At 34.4% G+C, this 21,203-nt stretch overlaps 4 protein-coding genes across 6 annotated transcripts; 1 reads left to right on the top strand and 3 right to left on the bottom strand.

Moving 5' to 3' along the window:
- Window positions 1–3,491: 3,491 nt before the first annotated feature.
- On the top strand, window positions 3,492–7,678 carry LOC123311213. The gene is made up of 5 exons (XM_044895044.1): window positions 3,492–3,706; window positions 4,718–4,916; window positions 5,520–5,940; window positions 6,024–6,379; window positions 6,712–7,678. Exons 1-5 carry the CDS (start codon window positions 3,695–3,697, stop codon window positions 7,593–7,595), a joined length of 1,872 nt encoding a protein of 623 aa, XP_044750979.1. The 5' UTR covers window positions 3,492–3,694; the 3' UTR covers window positions 7,596–7,678.
- A 751-nt stretch (window positions 7,679–8,429) lies between these two features.
- LOC123311212 lies at window positions 8,430–12,044 on the bottom strand. Its single transcript, XM_044895042.1, has 5 exons — window positions 11,846–12,044; window positions 9,589–11,597; window positions 9,108–9,318; window positions 8,901–9,052; window positions 8,430–8,815 (listed from the first exon to the last, which is right to left on the bottom strand). Exons 1-5 carry the CDS (start codon window positions 11,922–11,924, stop codon window positions 8,519–8,521), a joined length of 2,748 nt encoding a protein of 915 aa, XP_044750977.1. The 5' UTR covers window positions 11,925–12,044; the 3' UTR covers window positions 8,430–8,518.
- A 466-nt stretch (window positions 12,045–12,510) lies between these two features.
- Window positions 12,511–13,331, bottom strand: LOC123311214 (NEDD8). The gene is made up of 3 exons (XM_044895045.1): window positions 13,171–13,331; window positions 12,943–13,073; window positions 12,511–12,677 (listed from the first exon to the last, which is right to left on the bottom strand). The coding sequence occupies exons 1-3, from the start codon at window positions 13,186–13,188 to the stop codon at window positions 12,587–12,589; spliced, it is 240 nt and encodes a 79-aa protein (XP_044750980.1). The 5' UTR covers window positions 13,189–13,331; the 3' UTR covers window positions 12,511–12,586.
- Window positions 13,332–15,687: 2,356 nt separating this feature from the next.
- On the bottom strand, window positions 15,688–20,348 carry LOC123312287 (ubiquitin-conjugating enzyme E2Q-like protein 1). Of its 3 annotated transcripts, none has more exons than XM_044896638.1 (2): window positions 20,125–20,348; window positions 15,688–17,954 (listed from the first exon to the last, which is right to left on the bottom strand). In XM_044896638.1, the coding sequence occupies exon 2, from the start codon at window positions 17,902–17,904 to the stop codon at window positions 17,158–17,160; it is 747 nt and encodes a 248-aa protein (XP_044752573.1). In that variant the 5' UTR covers window positions 17,905–17,954; window positions 20,125–20,348; the 3' UTR covers window positions 15,688–17,157. The 3 variants fall into 3 exon arrangements, with proteins under 3 accessions (XP_044752573.1, XP_044752574.1, XP_044752575.1); XM_044896639.1 differs by lacking the exon at window positions 20,125–20,348 and adding an exon at window positions 19,937–20,057; XM_044896640.1 differs by lacking the exon at window positions 20,125–20,348 and adding an exon at window positions 19,765–19,893.
- Between the last annotated feature and the right edge of the window lie 855 nt (window positions 20,349–21,203).

Below are 21,203 nucleotides of genomic sequence, written 5' to 3'. Positions count from 1 at the left end.
TTTTGAATAAACTTATCAAGAGTGTCTTTAAATGGAGACCATTGAAAAGCAGACGGAGTGCCATGAGAGATTTTTTTTGTTTCTTGAAATTTTGAATGAAGTCAGCATTCCAGCCAAACTGACCAAATCATTTTCAGGAACGTTAAGGTCCATGTCCATTTTTGACAGAAAAGTTAGGGTTGATATTGAAAACAACTCATTGTTGTTGCAACAACTACGCCTCCACTCCCCTCACGTAGATACATGATAAACTCAGCAATTACACAAGAAAATCGTAATTTAAAGTAAAAATTGACCTGTTCTAGCATTCTCCTACGAAAGAATAAATACCAAAAATAAGAATATGTATAGTTGTTACTTTTTACCCCCTCTGTAGGTATTCAAGCTGAGTCTCTGATCGAACATATATTTAAACAGTGGATTGTTGAGCTTAAGAGAAACACTTTTTCCGTACCATTTTTTTCCGAATCGACTTGTTTGAAGTGGTTCGACGTTCAACTTTCGACAAACATATCTCTCAGAAAAATCAAGTTAGGTCTAAATAAGATACATATTCTAAAAGAGCAACCCCTTCTTGAAGTGAATATTAAAAAAAATATTTCACTCAAGTTCTCTAAGAAGGGAGCCATAGTCACCCCCATTGAAACTACCCGTGCTTAAAGCTTCAGCGATATGAAGATCAAACCATGTTTTCCATAAACGGATAAACCTATCGAACATTTCTGCACAAATAATAAATTATAAAAAATACATTTAAGAAAATTAATTAGGTACCTTTCAAAACCTATCATTTAATAAACTAATAAGCAGCACAAGCCCGGTATTACTTAAATCTCATACCTACCCGTTTTCTGTAATTTTTGGTTATTGACCACTTCTCCAGAGCGTATATGATCCACCACAAACCTTGGCAATTAATTGTTAAACTTAAATCTGTTAACGAGACAATCACAGTAAAAGGAAACAGATATTCAACAGTGCATTATTCAGTAAATTATTCGTTATGACACCCAAATTAATGAACTATGTGGAAGTTGAAAAGAGGAAAGTAATAATGTTACTCTGGAAACAATGGGTCTGATCTTAATAAGCGATATTTTTGTCATAAATCCTTTACTTGATACGATCCAAGGATGGCAGCGATTTTGTTTCGGTAATGATTGTGATCATATCGCCGTCAATCATATTTTGCGAAATGATATTTGTATTCACTTTAAAAGATGCTGGGAGAAATGGATACATAACCTACAGCAGAGATATGGATATCTCTCACCTATGCATGGTCAGGTAGTATGCGAAGATTATTGTCAAAAAAGTGTTGAACAGGCAGTTGTCTCTGGTGAAACAAACTATGAATATTGACTGAAATTTGGAGGACCTGTTATTGAAGTAATATGTTATACGTTTTTCGCTCGGACTTTCACGAGTTTTCATCAAAAACTTCTTCAACAACAACAACAATACTGTGCTTTATTTCACAAATGGCCATCGACCGAAGTCCTTCAGCCCGTATTGACAATTTGTAAATATATTATATCTACAATACTTAGTAAATCATTGGGTGGCAATTATTATGAAATTGAGCAGAAAAAAAAAAGAAAAAAAAATAAAACTTCTTCTTTTCAAATGGAATTCATATTTTTGTAGTGTGTATTATGATTCTGTTTCTGAAAATGAAGATTGCCCAAGACGTGATATGGGGTGTTTGAATTTAGAATAATTTTGAGATGAAGGCGTATATGCATATGAAAAACAAAATATACAGAATTCAGTGGAGAAAGCGAAAAATTGCGGTAATCTCTAGGCTCCCTAGTGGGCCTTTCTAGATCCTTATATACCTACATGACATACCTACCTATTTTTCATCAACTTCTTTCTTACCATCCGTTTTCTTTTCTTGAGCCATAGGAAAAGCAATTCTAATTTCACATCAGCAATAACGGAGAAAACATATGAGGAAAAGCTTTGGACGACAATTTGAAGGATTTGAATCCTTATCAAAAAACTCCCCCTCCAAGTCAAAATGGATGAGCCAGATTGGGCTCAAAAATGAAGTAAAATCCACAATTCAAGAGATTTGCCACTTAGCGAAACCTCATGATTAGCGATATCCTGTAACACCTATAAAATTATAGGCGTTCTCTAGTTGGTGAATTATGTTAATTGTTTAGCGAGTTTTAGGTCTGCCTCACATTGTTTTCAATATAAAATCTTGAAGTTCACCTTGATGCACACGATACACCTAGTAGGCTAGGGAAAAATAATGAATTGAATGTGCAGACAATAAGTCGACACGATTTGAATCTGGCAGTTTAGAGAGGTCACTGCTTCTACGCGTTCCATTCAATATGATCAATGAACACGCGATATCAATGAAGATATATTACTTAATGGGACATCATCACTCATACGTTATCTACCTATAAATCTTATCAATCGTGTTTTTTTTTTCTAATTATTGAACTTATTATGATACTTAGAACTCTCTAAAAAATTTTATACATTTTAAATCGGAAGAAAACAGAGGTAAACACATTCAGAAGATGATATTTCTTTTTACACGCAGAAACGTGAAACGTTGATACACCACTAAATCCATGTTGAGCTGAATAGGAAAAAATGCTATTGCCGTTAGAAATCCGTTGAACAATGAGTCCGTATCATGGGTGCAGTAGTGAAAATGGCTTCTGCAGCCAAAATTGTGGCTTTTCTACTGCACCCTTCAAAGTCTCAAACGTCCACAAGGAGGTGTTATCACACAGGTTGATTTCGAAGAATTTCGAGGCATTCTATTTACTATTTACCAAGTTACTCGTACAGCTGTAGTGTGTAAACATTACATAAACATAAAAGTAAATGATTTTGACAATGTTTCGGCAAAGCTCCACTAACATTCAACATAAAATCACGACTATCTTTGGAGAAATGTAAATGAATAGTTGCGAAAAAATTCCAGTAGACAAAAACTGCTTTTTAGGTGGTATCTGAGTAGGTTCTGCTCGAAAAAAAATTTATATGAAAGACCAACGTTATTTTTGGACATGGAATCATCCCTTGAATTTTTCCGCAATACTTCATTCACAACCTGTATAGAAGAAGGTGCAGAATAATACAGCATGTTTTACTCGAGATACCTTGTATATGTAGATGATTTTCAGTGTCAATATCAAGGTGTTTTCCCGGAAACTAATTGAATTGTTACCCCTGATTTACTATCCATAATTTCGAAAATCGAAAATGACTAATTAAACCATCTGATAATCATAAACTACAATAAATTATAATGTGGGAATTTCCCCATAATTGAAGAAGATAAATGATGCCCATTCAAAATTATACCAAAGGACTTTCATCTGTATCCTCTTCCAAATCTAACCCACCAATCTCATCTCCACAAGTTCGAGATATTTGAGGTCCCTTCTTAATTACCACCAGCATGTCCCATTGCAAGGGCATCTGGGATCTTTACGGTCGTTGATTTTCCAATAAAACAATAGAACGGTGTTCGGCTTTCATTATAACACCAATTAATAAACATTTGGATGGCTGTATGAGGATGGGAACTCGAAGATTAATAAATGAATATGCGAAACACCCCACTTTTTTCATCTCAAAATCAGCGTAGTATATAAGTTTTTATCTGGATTTTTTCGAGCCAGAAATCGAGTGAGTGTTACTTGGGTTTCGATTGAAGATGAGGGAATATGTGAGTATGCTTGTGTTCGGCTTATCGGAAACTGATGGATTACGAATTCGTGTTTTGAGGGTGGAAGTGAGGTGTTTAGTGTGAAGTTCGAAAAAAATTCGATCGTGATGCCTATAGCTGAGCTTGTGCTATTGTACATCGTGGACCATAAAGAGAAAACATCTTTAAAATGATATAATAATATAAATTAAACACAAAAACGAAATCAACCTCAAAAGTTTAAAATTATATAGGCGCAGGTTGTCTCTGTATAAGCGGTTTAAACTTAATTTCATATTCTATCATTTCCGAGAAGAAGTTTTATTTTTTGCTCGATACCGAAGTCCGTATATTTATATAGTAACAAAATTTAAAATTCATGTTCAAAACCTTTTTCTATCGTTTCTTCCCAGTTAGTGGCACTTACATCAGATATTGGTTGCACGAAAAAAGTACATACACTATGAGCAATCGTTTTCAACTATATTCCAAAAAAAATTTAAAAAACATACTTAAGTCATTCATGTATATTATTTTTCCGAAATACTGAAAACTTGAAGAAATCGGGTAAAAGTTCTACTATAACATAAAAACATTTGATTTTTAACAAATGTATCATGACAAATAAAACCTTCAATTTTGTTACCATATGGTCACACTGACCATAACTTTATGATTATGTTTTCAAGATACACTTATGAAATAACAAAAAGCAACATCACATAAGAAAGGCATGGAACGAGCAATATGTTTGAATTTGTTTGTAGCCATATGGTCACATGACCATTTATGGTAATGTTTTCGAGATACATGCACTTAATTATGATATGGAAAAACCATCGTCAATTCGCATGAGAAAGGCATGAAACGTGTTAGTTTCTTCATTGTAATGAACATTATGGTTACAATTCCCGATAAAGTGTTAACAAGCAAATTTATTGATACATATTGTACAATGGCGAATTGTTCGAGTCGAACAATAAGAATTTATTTAAATTTTCCAATGATATCTAAATCAGTTTTCCATTTCAGAGATGTCGATGGATCTCGATCATAGCAGTTGTCATTATATGGATAAACGAAGCACATTCTGGCGACAACGATTATAATGTTATTCACAACGATGGGTCTTACCAATTTGGAGGGGATTCCCCCGATTCTTATCACTACGCAGAAGCTAACAGACAAAATACCGTTCGAGGAGAATTTGGCGGTAGAAACCCAAAAACAGGTGAATAGATTCGAAGCTGTTCGAACCAAAAATTAAGCATTCACAGCAGAGAAAAAAAACGCCTAATAAATTTTCACGCATAAAAGTTCATTTAAAGACAGCCCCTGTTGTTCCAAGCCTAGTAGAGGGTGCTTGGAGACTTCTCAATTACCAACCTACATGATAAGTTGCGTAATTTGTCCTGTTTGAACAATTGTCCACTAAATAGTTTATACCGAAGATACCTATGAATATTGGGCGTAACTTTTCACACTCTTAATATTTCTGGCTCAATAAGATTTATCTTCTTGTACCCCATCTGTAATCCTTTCGTTATTGAGTCAGTTTTGACTCAATAACGTTCGCAACACAGATATCATTTACTTAGTCAAATTAAGATCATGAACACGATGTTTTTTGAGTATAGTTGCTCCCATAGAGCCATGCTCATTGAATTAATTTCAAGCCTATTTTAGTCTATATTCTTATCTTAGTATTGCAATTTCGTATTAACGCTATCAAAATGGTATCAAAAGGTTTTCTTTTCATCCAGTAGATCATTTCCAGATATCCTTAGCAGCGACGCATCCTTGGAACTCAATTTATATCATATTAAAATTTCAGGCGATATAGATACGACAATTTACACAGCTGGACCCAGAGGCTTTCGACCACGAGGTAAGAACGTTGTTAGAAAGTACGATCTCAACCAGAGTGGTCCAAGACCTGTTGGAAGTCCAGATGACCCTTACTACGATCCGTATGAAGACCCAAGTTACAACTTCGGGTTCAAGACAAGAACGCACTCCAGAGAAGAAAACGCTAATAGAGTTGGCGATGTCACTGGAAGGTATTCTTACGTTGATGATATAGGGGAAAGACACAATGTCGAATATATTGCGGGTAAAAGAACAGGGTTTCATGTCAAAACTCCTTTTCCTGATTCTAACCCCAGAGCATATGGCCCCTTATACTTCAGAGGAAGAGGAAAACCAATTCCAAGGGGAAGGACTTCAATTCAAAGGGGTCTTGACGGTAGCTATAGGTAATACATTTTTCATAGTACACCTCAGAAACTGTTGTGGAAGGTTTAAACAAATAGAATCTTGATTAAAATCTTCTCTGCAGATTTGTATCTGCAGGACCAGATCAAAGGCGTACGGAAGTTAGTGATGCAACAGGTCACGTGAGAGGATCTTACACGTATTTGGATGAAAAAGGTGTCCAACACTCTGTTCATTATATAGCAGGTCCAGAAACTGGTTACAGAGTGCTGAAGAATGTGAAAGGACCTCATCTTCCAACTGTATTCCCATTCGGAAGACCTGACATAATATCGCCGGATTTCTACGATGACTACAACAAAGACATAGGAGATGTTGGGGATATATTTGGTACCTCTGGATCAGGAAGTGGAGGTTCTTCAACTTCTGGAGGACAACCAGGGGGCTCTGGTGGAATAAAGCCAGGAAGTCAATTAGGAGGTAAACTAAAATATCAATGTTTTATCAATATCTTGTCATCTAGATTGGATGCTTCCCTTCAGGTTCCGATCCGATTGTTAAGAAATATTAACTTCCCTGACAAATATCATTGTGTTACCTACCTCTCAAAGTTTTCGTTCATTTTTGGAGATCAAATTCGGTAAAAAGAGTGATGATTACCAACAACTCCGGGAGAAGAATTAAGCAATTCTTGTAATGAAAGTTACATCAGCTTAGAGCTTGGTTTTCCGTAATAGACAACAAATTTTAAAAATTGCTTTTCTTATTTATTCTTTTTTACTTGTACTATTATAAGACCGAAAAATTTTCAGGTGGAATAGACGTCAGCAAAGACGATTTCGACAAATTCGGAGGTGAAGATCCGGGCAGACCATCTAGACCTAAACCATCTAATGGTGGTTACGACAGTTATGATGATTACGATTTATTCGGTGAAGGGGTTAAGCCTGGATCTTCAACAACTACACCAAGACCGGCTGGTGGTGATGGAAAAGTACCAACCATCGCAGGATATCCCACTAGTACAACACCAACACCAGGCGAAGTCGCGGGAACAACAACATCTGGATATGTTCCTACAACCTCTGGCTACGGGGGAAGTTCGGACAAACCAAGCTATGATGGTTATCCTACCGGTACTGCGGAAGGTGGATATCCAGGTGACACTGGCAGACCTGAGAAACCCCTTTCAGAATATGGACCCCCAGGCTTTGGAAAACCTAGCTCAGGAGGAAAACCTGGAGGATATAGACCCAGCACTTCTGGCGGCTACGGTTCTAATGAGATCGACGATGATTTTGGTCTTTTCGGTAGTCCGTCTGGGCATGGAATCAAACCCCCTGGTAAACCGAATTATGGCTTTCAAGTCGGTGGAGGAGTTGATGGAGGGTCATGTGAAAAATGTCATGGTACTATTGTGACGAACGTGGGAGACAAAACTTTCACAGTTCCACCTGGGGTCTCTGTAAGGGCACACGTACAAGCAATAGACTTAATACCGTATGAATCTAAAATACCATCTCCAGGAGCCCAGATGAGGGCAGACATGTCAAATCTGAGAACCGAAGAGCTCAACGCTGAGGAAGATACAATCGTAGCAGATAAGCAAAAAACGGAATCATCAACTGAAGGCACCACGCAGTCTACACAAGCACAGGTTACGCAATCTACAGAAACAACTACGACTTCTAGATAGTGAAAAATAATATTATTTATTCCTACATTGAATGTGTATATCTGTATATAATGGTTAAACGATAAGTAAATCAATTATGCAACCTGATTCATTTCCATAACCTTATTTGGCCGGACATAAGGGTCAGCGGCATGAATTCATGCATCGTTAGAACTAATACCTAAGAAAGGGACCAATCTAATCTTAGATTGCTGCTTTCTTAGCTGTTTGTGCTTAGCAGAGACAACTATCTATAGTTCTTAGTAACGCTGCATAACACACATACAAAAAGCTTGTATACAAAGATTATAGAGTTAACTCTAAAACATTTCCTTGTTTGCTCCTTCTCAACAGTCTAACGGTTAGGTTCAAAGAGGAACTCTTTGGTTAGGTTATAACAAAAACGTAATAACCTGATGAAGCGATATATAATTGTTATAAAATTATTAAAATCTTTTGTGAAAGTTGTCGTTTAACTTTCCTTTCACTGCTTGACTAGGTCCAGAAGATAGCTATTTGGTGTCGGCACGCTTGCCGCTGCAGTCGATCATTTACTGCCTTCTAGATAATTCCACAGCCAAAGTTGACCTCTAGTGCTTGAAAACACTGTCCGAAGAACTCCCCGAAAAGCCCAATCCGCCGGTACGCAATGGAACATATCTAGGCATCCATACTTGGAAACTCTCTGCCACCAAATGCTTTCCCAGATAGCTTTGCCCTGCAGACCTTCAAGTGTATTATTTAAACTTATTTCTATCCATGGTACTTTCTTTATTAAGGTAAGTTTGTACCTTGGTACAGACTGGTTAAAACTACCAAGGCAAGCGGAAACTTTTTCATAAAAAAACAAATCAATTCATTATTTATGAAATATTTATTGTATGTTTATATGTACAATTCAATAAATCTTTACACATTTTTCCATCCATCTAAAATCTGTGATCTTATCTCAAAACAACAACTTTTTCTGTTTTATTCAACTCAATTTGAGGAACCAGAATCTCTTTCATATTATTATCCACCTCTTTAATAGCCAATTCACATTGCAATCTCAATACGTGGTCCTCGTCACCAAAATGCAGAAACTTTAATGTTCTATAAACAACAAGGATATCGTCTTTCAATATTGAGAGCATATCTTTGCCCAGCCCCACAAGCAGTTGTCTGATGACGAAGACGGCTGCACGTCTAGGTTCTTTATGTTTGTCCGAGTTCAGGATGCCATTGACGCACACTAAAATCTGAAAAAGATTTGGTTCATAGTTCTAGAAGGAATTTATAAACGTGATATTTCATAGCTCATCCAAACATTTTCAAAACACTTACCTCGGTGACAATTGATCCCAACTTATAACCTAGGACTTTGCAAATTTCTCCCAGATTCGAAAGTGCAGATGTCCTCACAAAATGATCTTCGTCTTTTGTGCCACATAGAAAAGTATTCAAAAGTAATGCCTTATAATGTGGAGCCATTTCACCTGAAAGATAACAACATATTATTCAGAAACTAACAATTTTCTTCAAGAGAATTACCTAGTTTTGTTGAAACTTTGACCAATACTTCTCCAACTTTCAAACGCATTTCTGTGGCATCAGGACCAAATTCCTCAGTGGGAAAGTCTCGATATTCTTCACATAATGTATTCAAGACCATGCTTGTGCTCTCTGTTCCGAGATCAGCAAAGCTAGCAAGCCCATTGATAGCAGCTAGGTATATATAAGTATCTCGATGTGCCAGTCTTTCCTATAGAAAATTTAAATAATCCAAAAAGCATTTCAGAAGACCCAGGCTCTACATTTCATCTCAGGGATGTTATTTGAACTGTTGTACTTTGTGCTGTTACTTATGAAAGGAAGTCTACACCATAACTGCTATACCTATCTACTGGCTTGTAGATTAGTTTATCTACTCTTTTCTCATTTACATGAAAGGAATTATGACAACTAAAACCTTTCCAGATAACTACTTCTTCCTTCACGTTTATTGATGATATACATATTCTCATTTGCTTACCTTGAAAATGGTAAAAATAAATTGTTTCCTCTCAACAGCTTGTGGATGTCTTGAAATTATCATTTTTTTCAGCATAATCAATCCATGACCTTGAGTTTCAATATTTTCAGAGAGAACAAACTGGACGTTCTCCTCTACTTCATCAACTTCTGTTGGTATTGATTGTTCAACTTCGTGTTCTTCCAGAATTGGATTGAGTAATTTTTTCAACTCATCATTATTTGTTTCATCATGAAGGAGCTTTACAGTATTCCGGAACTCAGAACCTTTCAAACTGCAACTTTTTCCATTGAAAACTTGTTGTAAAACAATGGCAATTGTGAATATTGATTGATAATCATCATGCTCTGGGTTATTATGAGCACCTGTTTGAATTGCATTTTTAAATAACTCATTGAAATAATTGAGTAGTTCTTCAGGAATATTTTCTCTGAAATATTTTTTCACTGTGTCACTGGATGCTAATAAATTCAACATTTCGAAGACAGCAAGTTTCCTTTCGAAAGTAGACAAATATCCTTCATCTTCCGCAACTAACAATGAAACATCCGGAAAGTATTTCTTAGAATCCACCAGACAGCTCAATAGAAATGTGAAGTATAGGTTCTTCAAATCAGATTCATGCTTAAATAGTGATAGAATACTTCTTGCACTCAGGAGAATGTCATATTTCAAATTTTTTTCATCAAAACTGATTTTAAGATTATTTTTATCTGCCCTTATATCCAACTTGTATAGAGGACTATAATATTCACTTCTTCCCATATCAAATAATAAATTTTCTAATAGCTGGAAACTTTCAGATTTATCAATATCATTGAAATATTCTATGAGAATACTTCGTAAATCTTTAAGCAATAACGAATTGCTATCTTCCAGGAACATATAAATATTGAAGAGAATACCAACATAATTTTTGATGAGTTTCATGGGTAATTTGTCAATGCTATTCAAGAATGCATAAGATATAACCTTAATTCCATTTTTTAAAGTAAATGGGAGTATATGTTTTTTTGTTGAGGAAATACCAGAGTTTCTGACTAATTCTTTGAATGGAAACAGTAATGTCTCTAGAATAATACATCCTTTTACTATATCACTTTTATAAGTATGTTTCAGAATTTCTCCAAAAAGAAATATTTCTCCTTTATCCCCTTCATTGCGGAGTAAAAAATTAATTTGCGGTAGTATCCTCAACTCAAAATCTTCAGTTTGTGAAGTCATACTGACTAAACGTCCAAGAACAACTACTGGTTTATCTGAGGACTCTTTTGTTTGAATTCCATTCATCAAAATAAGTAAAGCTCTAATACCGTTTTCATGTGTCAAAGTAATATTCAGATTTGAAACAATTACCTCAGTGAACCATCTTGGGTTGGAAGGTTTCATAAGCTTTGAAAGAGACAAAATAAATGGTGGTAGCAAAACTTTTTTACGGATTACTGATAAAATCTCCTGGCAATGACTCTGAGTAACAATAACTTCATCATAAAAATCATTTGTCATTACAAAGGTACCATGTTCTTTATCTGAAGGCTTTTTAACTGGACAATAACCTAACTGAAATAGCCCAACAAGCAGTTGTGATAAATATGATTGGAATAAGTGGCCATGAAGTGATGTACGGAATGTATGAAAATATAACCCTAGAACACTTGCTTTCAGCATATGGAATTTATCTACTACTGCTATGTCAACTTTTCGAAGTGGCTTATAAAATGGCAAACTAGGCAATATGTTCTGAGATATTCCAATGTCTATCATATTCTCAACACATTTGCATAATAATCTAATGTCTTGCCCATTGATCATAAAATTTTTCGCCAATTGTTCTTTCAACAACTTTAAATAGTAAAAACTGATACACATAAACTTCCACTCGGGAGTTAGCTTAGGATTTACAGCCTCCTCTCTGAAGTCTTCAGAAACAGAATCCCAAATTTCTTCATATGTAAGATGCAATTCTTTCAAAAGATCATCTGTTTTCTCTTCGCAGAAGTCTAGTTCATCTAAAAGAAGAGGAAGTTTGGGTAGTAGTATCAAAATGATTTGTAATTATAATATGGTAACAATATCAATGTAGGTACTGAAATGATGTGGCGGTAATCTGCAAAATTACAGATGTGGCTGATACTTAATGAATATCGAGATGAATATCCATAATTGAACCCAAAACTGAATTACATGATTTTCACCAGCATCCAACACGAGTTGTATAACCACGAGACGTGTTAATATAATAATATTATATACGTACCAGTAGAAGTTCTGTTAGCGGTATTTAATGTCTTCATCAGGTTCACGATACATTTAGCTCTAATTGGTAAACAATCCATTTTTCCGTTTTTCACTTATATATTCTAGTGTAATTAACGTGTAAAATTATAAAATATTAAAGCCAGAGAAAGTTGTCCCTGATTACAGCAGAACACTAATATACAGAGATGTCTCTGTTAACGAAGAGGTTAATCTTTAACTTAACCTAAATCAGAGACATGACAACTTGACCACCGAGTAACCATAGAGTTAATCGATTTTCATTATCATATTGGACTCTTAAATCTATGTTATTAGATAAAGAAAGTAATCACTCCAGTTCAATGATGAAAGAGGAACATAGACTCTTATGACCCCTCTGAAGAGGATTTTTGAAAAGATGGACCGTCTTTTGTCTTTTAGTTTGTCTATATCTTTTCATTCCACGCTTGGGCTCGATCGTCAGTCATGTGTCCAGTCTCAAAAATAGTATTCATCAAAGATTATAGAGTTAGGTATAACTTTGGTATTCATTTTATTCTGCACGTCAGAAAAAAAAACACTTAAATAACAAAGTTCTTAACTCATTATTATTATAAAAATGAGATTACATTTATTGTATTTTCAAAGATTCCTATGCAACAAATTGAAAAATTGTGTCTGGAATTATTAGAAAAACAAATATTTATTGTTACTTTTGGTTGTTTACATGTGAACAAAAAATTAAATAAATTGCAAAAATTCATAAAAATAACCCCCCACGAAGGGCGAGGACTAAATGCAAAACAGAACCTCCTTGGACCTTGTAATCTTGGGCAGTTTTCTCATCATTCCTAGAAAAGATAGAATGACTTCACACATTTGAAATGGTACTATAATAGTTAGAAATAAAGGAGTTTACTACATCTCCAATTATTACTGATTATATGCTGAGAATTATGTTATAAAAGTTTTTCAACATTCGACTAAATTAGAACACAAATTTTATGAGTTTTCAGAAGGGTTCCATTACATGAAGGTGTGATAGGATGAAAAAATAAAAACATATTTTTGTACAAGGATTTTAGGATCAAACATAAAGGCATAAAGTTTTCTCACATTTGTTTTCCTGAAAAAATTAGTCTTTGCTGTTGAGGTGGTATTCCCTCCTTCTCTTCAACTCTTTCTTTGATTCTTTCAACTTTATCTGTAGGTTCGATATCAATTTCAATTTCTTTACCAGTGAGGGTCTATAAAAGAAAATTAGAATTTAAAATATTCAGAAATATTTGGTTCGTGAAGTCTCGTGAAAAAATTCAACGACATCTGTAAAATTGAATAAAATACCTTCACTTTGATGAGCATTTTGAAAAATTTAAAATAATACTCTTTTTAAGAGAACCTGATTCTTTGGGTCAAGATTATTTATCCACGAACAAGCGGAACTGTCAGGAAAGTCTTATAATTATAGGTTATGTTATGGCCAGAGACTCTATGGTTATGGCTGGTTATGGTCCACAAAAATACACAAATTTTCTTTATGATCAGAACTCTGTGCACAGAACACATATTTGATGTTCTTGCAGAACACTAACATCTCAGATTAATTTTTTTGTTTGTTTTTTATTGATCTGAGACTAATATCAAAGAAGATTCCTCTTTGTTAATATCACTCTGTACACATATTTTTTAGTACAGATCATACTGGTACAGATGATCAAGAAAGATCAGAGATATATCTCTGAGAAAGATGTATGTAGTTCTCATAATAAAATGAGACATTATATGGTTTTTCATCGTTAGTTTGTTGTCAAACTGAAAATAATACCCCCTTTCTACCCTCCATAACCATATAACAATCTCAAACGTTGAATAAATCTTTATTCAAAGATCACAAAACATTCAACTAAATTTTTTCACATAGACTAATAAAAATTATCATATTATTAATCTATGTTCTCGTACCATGTACAGGGCCGTACTCAAAATATTTATTCACAAACATTATGAAATGTGATTTCAAATATGTTGCAATGAAGCTGTCTCAAATTTTCCCTACTATATGAGTTGAGAATTGAATCAGAAACATTTAAAATCCATAAGAAATAAGTGGCACAGCCCTCTTAACACATAGCCATGATGAGGGGAAGTTTGGCAACACAGGGAAAGGCCTAGAATTTCTAGTTCTCGTATCGTGCTTGCCGGCGTCGTGTTGTTTGTAGGTTATGTGTAGTTTTTGGTTTTTTGTTTTTAGTGCTTGAAAGTGCTGTGAATTGTGTGCCGAAGGAGAAAAAAGTCTATGAGTGAAGTGAATTGTATGCTGAGGAAAAAATTCTATGAGTGAAGTGAATTGTTCGATAAAAAGATTGAAAAGAAATGAAGTGAACTTTCGTTTGGTAAAGTACCTAACGTTTTTGAACTCGATTTTGCTTGTAGGATCGATTTCGTATCATACCTAATAAATGTTGTAAATCTAGGAGCAAGGCAATAATAAATCTTCAGAAAATGATTATGTTAGTATATTCTTCTCCAAAAATTCCAAAATAAATAAATACATACAGTGCATTTTGCGAAATTCATTTTGATACTAACGATATGGTGCATTGTGAAATTTTATCAAATTTAATATTATAAGCTGATAGCATTTCGAGACAGTCACCACTGAAACATTTATCTATGCCAAAGAAATGTCCACAATTGAAAGAATGTGGAGTTTTTGAAAAAGTCATCAAATGTATCATGTATCCAAATTTTTCTTGCTACATATCAAAAACAGACTTGGTAGAAATAGAAGTCGTAGTATTGAATTAGAATTTAATATTGGTGATGTTTCACGGACTTGCAGTTGTGAAAGTGATTTGAAAAAGTGTTTTGTATCCACTTCGCTCAACTTTTGTTTACATATTCAATTGAATAATCATGTGAAAAATATAAACTATCAAACCCTTTCCAACTCTCTAGTAAAAAAAGAAAGCAACACTTCTCGATCGTGATAATTTATTGACATTACCTAAAAAATAGAGAATTGGATTAAATGGGAATACGATAGTTCTTCAAGATTCCCCTCTGTCGATTGTAATTATTTATGTAGGTATTTGAATTTCATATTTATATTTTGAGTTAAATATTGGTGTGGACAATTCTATTTCAGTTTTGTTTTTTTGTGTGAGAAAATTTATTCAACGTACAGTTCTTCTCAGTTTTTGCTCATACCTCCTTAACTGTTAACTCATTTATAATATTTGGACTCATGAGTTCATTTACACAATTTTGTGGGAAAAGATGACACCACACCTTTTTGTTGGTTCTTGATGAACGATAAATAGGGTTTAAAATATAAATAATAATATAATAATATAAATACAATAATTGTATTTATCATTCATTCTTGGTGCTATTATAAAGATCAAATTATTTTCATTAACTGGTTCTCGAATCATAATATGATCAGTCAATCCAATTCTTTGACCAAGTATGGCTTAGGATAGTGTCTTATAGATATTTTATTAAATTTGAAACATCCTATGTCGATTTTTAGAGTACTAATTGAAATGTATTCGAAAATCGCGCTCCTATAGCGCACTCACTGCGGCCTAAAGTCGGCCTTCCGCACCAAGCTATTTGCGGTGTTGCGACATAGTGTTCATGGCTCTGTGTTTAAGAGGGCTGTGTAAGTGGTGTACTAAGTACTTTCTATGTAAATTATTTCCTAATTAACGTTCTCTTGACAATTGGTATGGAGATTTAGCATCTTGTGAAATAACGAAACAAAAATATTCACCGAAATTTAATTTGTGGCTTAATCTTATCTTTTCATGAGAATGAATGAGAATTGAAGCGAAAGAATAAGAAGAAGTATACTTCAACACTGAAGACATTTATTTTATTTTCAACAGTTACATAAACGAACAGAAAGTCTATCACATTGGAAGACTAAATAATGTTTCTATCAAAACAATATAATTTTAAACATTTTCCAAAATCCAATACTGTTCAGTAGTTATTATCTAAAACTTATTTGTACATTTTTTTGTATAAAATATATTCATGAGCGAATTGGCAAAACGTTTTGTTTGATGATTATTTTATTGAATATTTTTCTAAAATGGACATCGTTAAATAATCATTGAAATACGCCAAAGAAATTAATATACTTTGGTTATCTCAATAATATTCACTACTATATTCTAAGGGCCAACTTATGCATATTATCCACATCAACAACAAACCTTATTGTATAAATGGTCTTATGTATACATCAAAATTTGGACATACATGTAGTATCGATGATGTGTGAATCATCTATTTATTTCAATGGATAAAAATGTTCCGGCTGAGTACCTAAATTTGACGTATGTACGTACGTGAAGTTTCACGTTCCTCTTCAATTTTATCCCCATTTTGGAAAAAATGTAGTAAAGTCTTGGCAATATTGAACTGGACATTCAATTCGTTATGTTTTCATTTGTTGTGAAATGTTTTAAGGAGTAAATTCGAGAATAATATGAAACATATCTTCATAATACATAACTCATTCTGAATTTTACCACGGGAAGAAAATGTTATTGGTTTTGACTTTTGAGCTTTATTAGATGATCAATCAATGGCCAGCGAAACATTTCTTCTTTTGATATTGAATTGATGTGGCCGATAAAACAAATTATGCAATTTTTACAAAATGAGTTTTGTGAAAATCGTATAATCTGTTTCAAATTTCCTCTTTTATTCTGAAGCATGTATAGTTATTATATTTTAATGCTTTCAACACTTATGAATGAAATCTTTTAATTCACTTTTATCATTCGTCTTTTTCTCAACAATGTGTGATCGTGACGTATTCCAATTCAATAACTTTCACATCAATCAAATCATTCATTTTGACGATTTGTGAAAATTTTCGATTCGTTTTGTTTTTTCACTCATTTTATCAAATTCCAATATTTGGAGCCCAATTTGAATTAGCTTATTTATGTATAACTCAAAATCTGTTCATTTCAATAGAGGAACAATTCGAATATAATTAAGATCAAGAAATGTTGAAAAGTGACTATATCCACGATTTCATACCTAATGGATTTCTGAGACATCATATTTTGCTCACGATGTGAGGTTGAAATTCTTGAGGATGTAATCATTTATAACTGATGAAGAATGTAATTTTTTTTAGAACTGAAATTTCCGATTCCTAAATATATGCATTAGGTAATTGATGAGAGAAATATTACTTCAATAATCATCTGATTTCGATCGGTTCCGTTAAACCAATTTGTATCATTCGTTTCATTTCCTTGATTTCAATCCTTAGCAAAAAACAGACTTAACTTGATTAGATTTTTAACCATCGGCAAGGCTTGGGGTTACCCATCCATATTTATCATGTGTCTTAACTAGAGATCTGAAACTTTCTTCTGCAGTTCTTCTACTAAAAACCTTCTGGCCCTTGTTTTTCCTCTGGATCCTTCCTTGACCCTTGACGACGCTAGCTGCAAACTGCATGATGACAGCTTCGACAGTGTACGCGCTAGCCCATCCCCTAGGTGTTAGCAGCTCCATGCAGATGGCACCTCCTTCCATCACGAACCCCTTTTCTATCCTTGGCGAGATTACCCTCATAAATGGTGGAGCAAAAGGAAAATTGTCAGGGAAAATAATGTGTAACAAAATATAACCTATATTCAGTTCTCTCATATCATTCCCGAGTTCACTCTCACTATCAATTTTGAAAACTTTGACATGCCACTCGAAGAGGTTATCCTCCACCAGCTCCACCGTGAATACTGGGTCAGTTTTGGAATTCTGCGACCTTTGGAGATCGCGAAATTCCTTCATCAGTCTTTTGGCACGAACGCTCTTGGGTTGGGGCAGTTCATCTCCCTTTTTGCTTCCCGATTTGAACGCTTGGGATGGCTGCTGTGCAGCGGGAGTCACTTGGTCCCTGCAACCTCTGAGAAGCCGTCTGGCAGGGGACCCGCTCCCAGATGTCCCCGCGGCTTTGCTAGGTCCTTCACCCTCTCTGTTTCGCGAGGACTTGAAGATCTTGCGGAACATGGCCGCAACCTTTTCTCTGGGACGTCCGTTCATTATTATCGATCGCTTTGATGAGGGGATGGCTACGAATCAATCCATCGGATCTGAAAATTCGATATGTCCTAATTCTTGAATTTTTTCAGGTTTCATTGAAACAGCCACATGTGAATATTCATCAGGAGAGTGAAATAGAGGAATGGGTATCTTGTTGATTTATGGTAGAACACTCAGACAGCGAAATGTAGGAAATAACGAGTTTTCTTCAATTCAAATATTGAATTGATGTGGCCGATACTTGATGAAAATCCATAATTGAACTTGAAACAGATTAAACGATTTTTACAAAATGAGTTTTTAAACCACGACACGTGTTTCGCTCTCACAAGAGCATCTTCAGGTGGGTTCTTTACCTTCGTAAACACCCTACATGATAGGGTTCGATACAAGTGTAGCGATTGAGTCATTTTCGTGAATCCACGACCACGATTTAACAGAAACCCAAGTGCCTGTGATAATAACTCTCATTTGCTGTTGTAAAATTAATTCTTTAAGGAATATTTTACGCGTGAATTGAGAACGTGGTTCAAATTTTAGTGTATAGAAGTTAGTTTTACTGTCTGAAATTAAATAATTGTCTGCATACCGTTAAAATTTTTCAAATTTCAATATAAGAGTGTTTAGTGATAGCTATATGGGATATGAAGTGACACTCCTCCTGAGCTGGGGGGACTTGGCAACTACGGCGACATAGCCGAGGCGTGTAATTACTTTCATAAAGGTATGTGAGGTCGACGAAAATAAGTTACATGCATCTCGGCAAAAAACTGTATATTGTCTCGCCTTGTGGCTCAACAATAATAGAAAGTTCTCTTACCAACATTGAAATGTATAAGTTTGAAAGTAAATAGAGTGAGGAACTTAAGGGGATACTGCATAGCCCCTGAATTCTGGTCTGTATTCTGTAGTGCAGAAACATGAAATGATCACATATGAGATCTTCAAATATTCTCTTTCACTCAATATACAATTGGAAATGAGAAACTTACGTTCCAAAATTCACATGAATGACAGTTATGCTATCCTAAATATTGGGAAGGAAAAAATTACACGTAATAGGTACTATGTAATAATGTGTAACTATTGTAACTCAACTAAATTATCAACATTATCACTGGAAAAGTAAATAATTGGCAAGTATAGCAAGGGCAAACGAATACCCTATACAAAAAATAAGGAATTCTAAAAATGTGGAACTAGTGTGCAACAATAAGAGAAAATATTTGGAACAATCGCACTGAAAACAATGTAATTTGAAAGTTTTCGACAGCATTTTTTCTTTTAATTGATTGATTTTTCATTTAATCTGGTATAATGGGAATTTCAAACTATACAAACTAGGTATACCGCATCTTGTTTGTGAAAATAATCACGTTTTGTGATCATGCTCAATATTAATACGGTTAAGAATTCAGAAGTAGGTGAACAGATGAACTATAATAACAACGGCTAGGTTTATTCTCATTATTTTATTATATAGGGAACTTGGACGGAATGCATTAATTGATTAATATTTGAAGACTACGCAGATTCACACACGTGGGTTGGAGAAAATACTTCTTTTCAATATAGGTATCTGAAGGAATGATGTTTATGTACACAGATTCCCATAAAATTGAATTCGAAACTTGTTCGGGATTACATTATGTCACTGAAATATCGTTACATTGGCTCGACCTTCACTGAATATCAAGCGATAAAATATTACTCCTATTATACACCCATAGGGGTAAGAGAGGAGGCAAATGATGAATGAACAAAAGGAGAGTGAAAACGCACAATTGAATATCTTATGCCTTTCAACCGAATATTTCATAACATTTCTTCGGAAATAAAAGGAAAGTTGAATATTGTTACCTTCAAAACATATTTATATTCGAGTGCACAATATTCTGGAAATAATTTAGCACTATTACTCAATAAGTAGAATGAAGAACTGTCTTTTGTCCTAACGGAGGTATCTCAGAGTTAACTATTTATTAGCATACAAAGATCATTCTTTCTTATTCCTTGACAATTAATCAATTACCCGGTCAATTCAACAGCTCATTACGCGTAGGCTGGTAGACTTATTAGGATAGGATCAGGGTCTTATAATCATCTCATGAATATTTTCACTTCGTTGATTTCTATTGACAAGGCGAGACACATCAGGAAAAATTAAATACGCGAGTGCCAAGTGGTAAAAAACAGAAGTGAGATGTAAAAATAACATACCTTTGTGAATGACACCCATTGACACCCAGATTTTATTTTGGTTCGAGGCGAGTAGGTGTGGGGAAAACAGTGTTTCATGAAGCTGCTTCAGTATTATTTGACGCATTGCTCGTTTCTCTATGGGCAGAGGAAAATCGATTTTCCAAGTATCCCTCTGACGGCATCCTCGCCTCACACTAACCCTATTGTGCACTTCAAATAAATATCGATAGTTGGGGTGATCAACAAACTAAAATAGTGATTCCAATAACGCGATTAGATATTTTGAAAGGATTTCGTAGGTTCAGAAAATGGTCCAAAGGGGTGGTTGTAGGGAAAGCGAAATCATAGCCCTAAGATCTCGCCTGGATTTATTATGAAGGGTAACATCGTTTTCGTCCTTGTACGATGACTATTTCAACGTGGTTGATATAGGTGTTCTGGTATTATATTAATATGAATATGCATATCTGAAATTTAATTGGTAATATCTGAAAGAAAAAAAAGTTTTCAACCCTCGACCTAGAATCCATTATTGTATATCAATTTTCATTACACGAGAATACGGCAATAATTGAGCTGAAGTCAAAATTGGGTTTTTTATGGTGTGATTTTAGAGCATAGGATCGTTTCAAAATGTTTTATTTTTTACGATTCTTGATTTTGAACCTGAAGAATGATAGACTGGAGAAAAAGGCTAGGAGGATTGCTATTCGATAGCATTTTTTTTGTAAAAAATTTTATGAATTATATTCTGGAGTAGTTTTAATTTCACTATATCTTTCTGATCAAAATTTTAAGTGATTTGTCGTTTTTTCTCTAATCATAACAGAGCAGTTACCAACCTACTGAACTGAATAAAACGACATTTGTTCCCAGGCGTAAGAGCACAAAAACATGTGCACATCTAATACTTCCATGAATTAAAATGAAACGTCGGGAAATATACTTTATTTTCCATATTCAATTCACAAAAAAATTCATAAAGAAAAAACCCGACAATGTTATATTGAACGGATGGCAAATTATATTGGTAAAACATTTATGGAAAACGAAATGCACATCTAAATTCGAGTTGATCGAGATTTATTTCTCGAAAA

The sequence above is a fragment of the Coccinella septempunctata genome, chromosome 4 (genome assembly GCF_907165205.1).
Source record: "Coccinella septempunctata chromosome 4, icCocSept1.1, whole genome shotgun sequence".
Classification (NCBI taxonomy): domain Eukaryota; kingdom Metazoa; phylum Arthropoda; class Insecta; order Coleoptera; family Coccinellidae; genus Coccinella; species Coccinella septempunctata.
The sequence above is the reverse complement of the archived record's forward strand: the minus strand, read 5'-3'. Positions and strand labels throughout refer to the sequence as shown.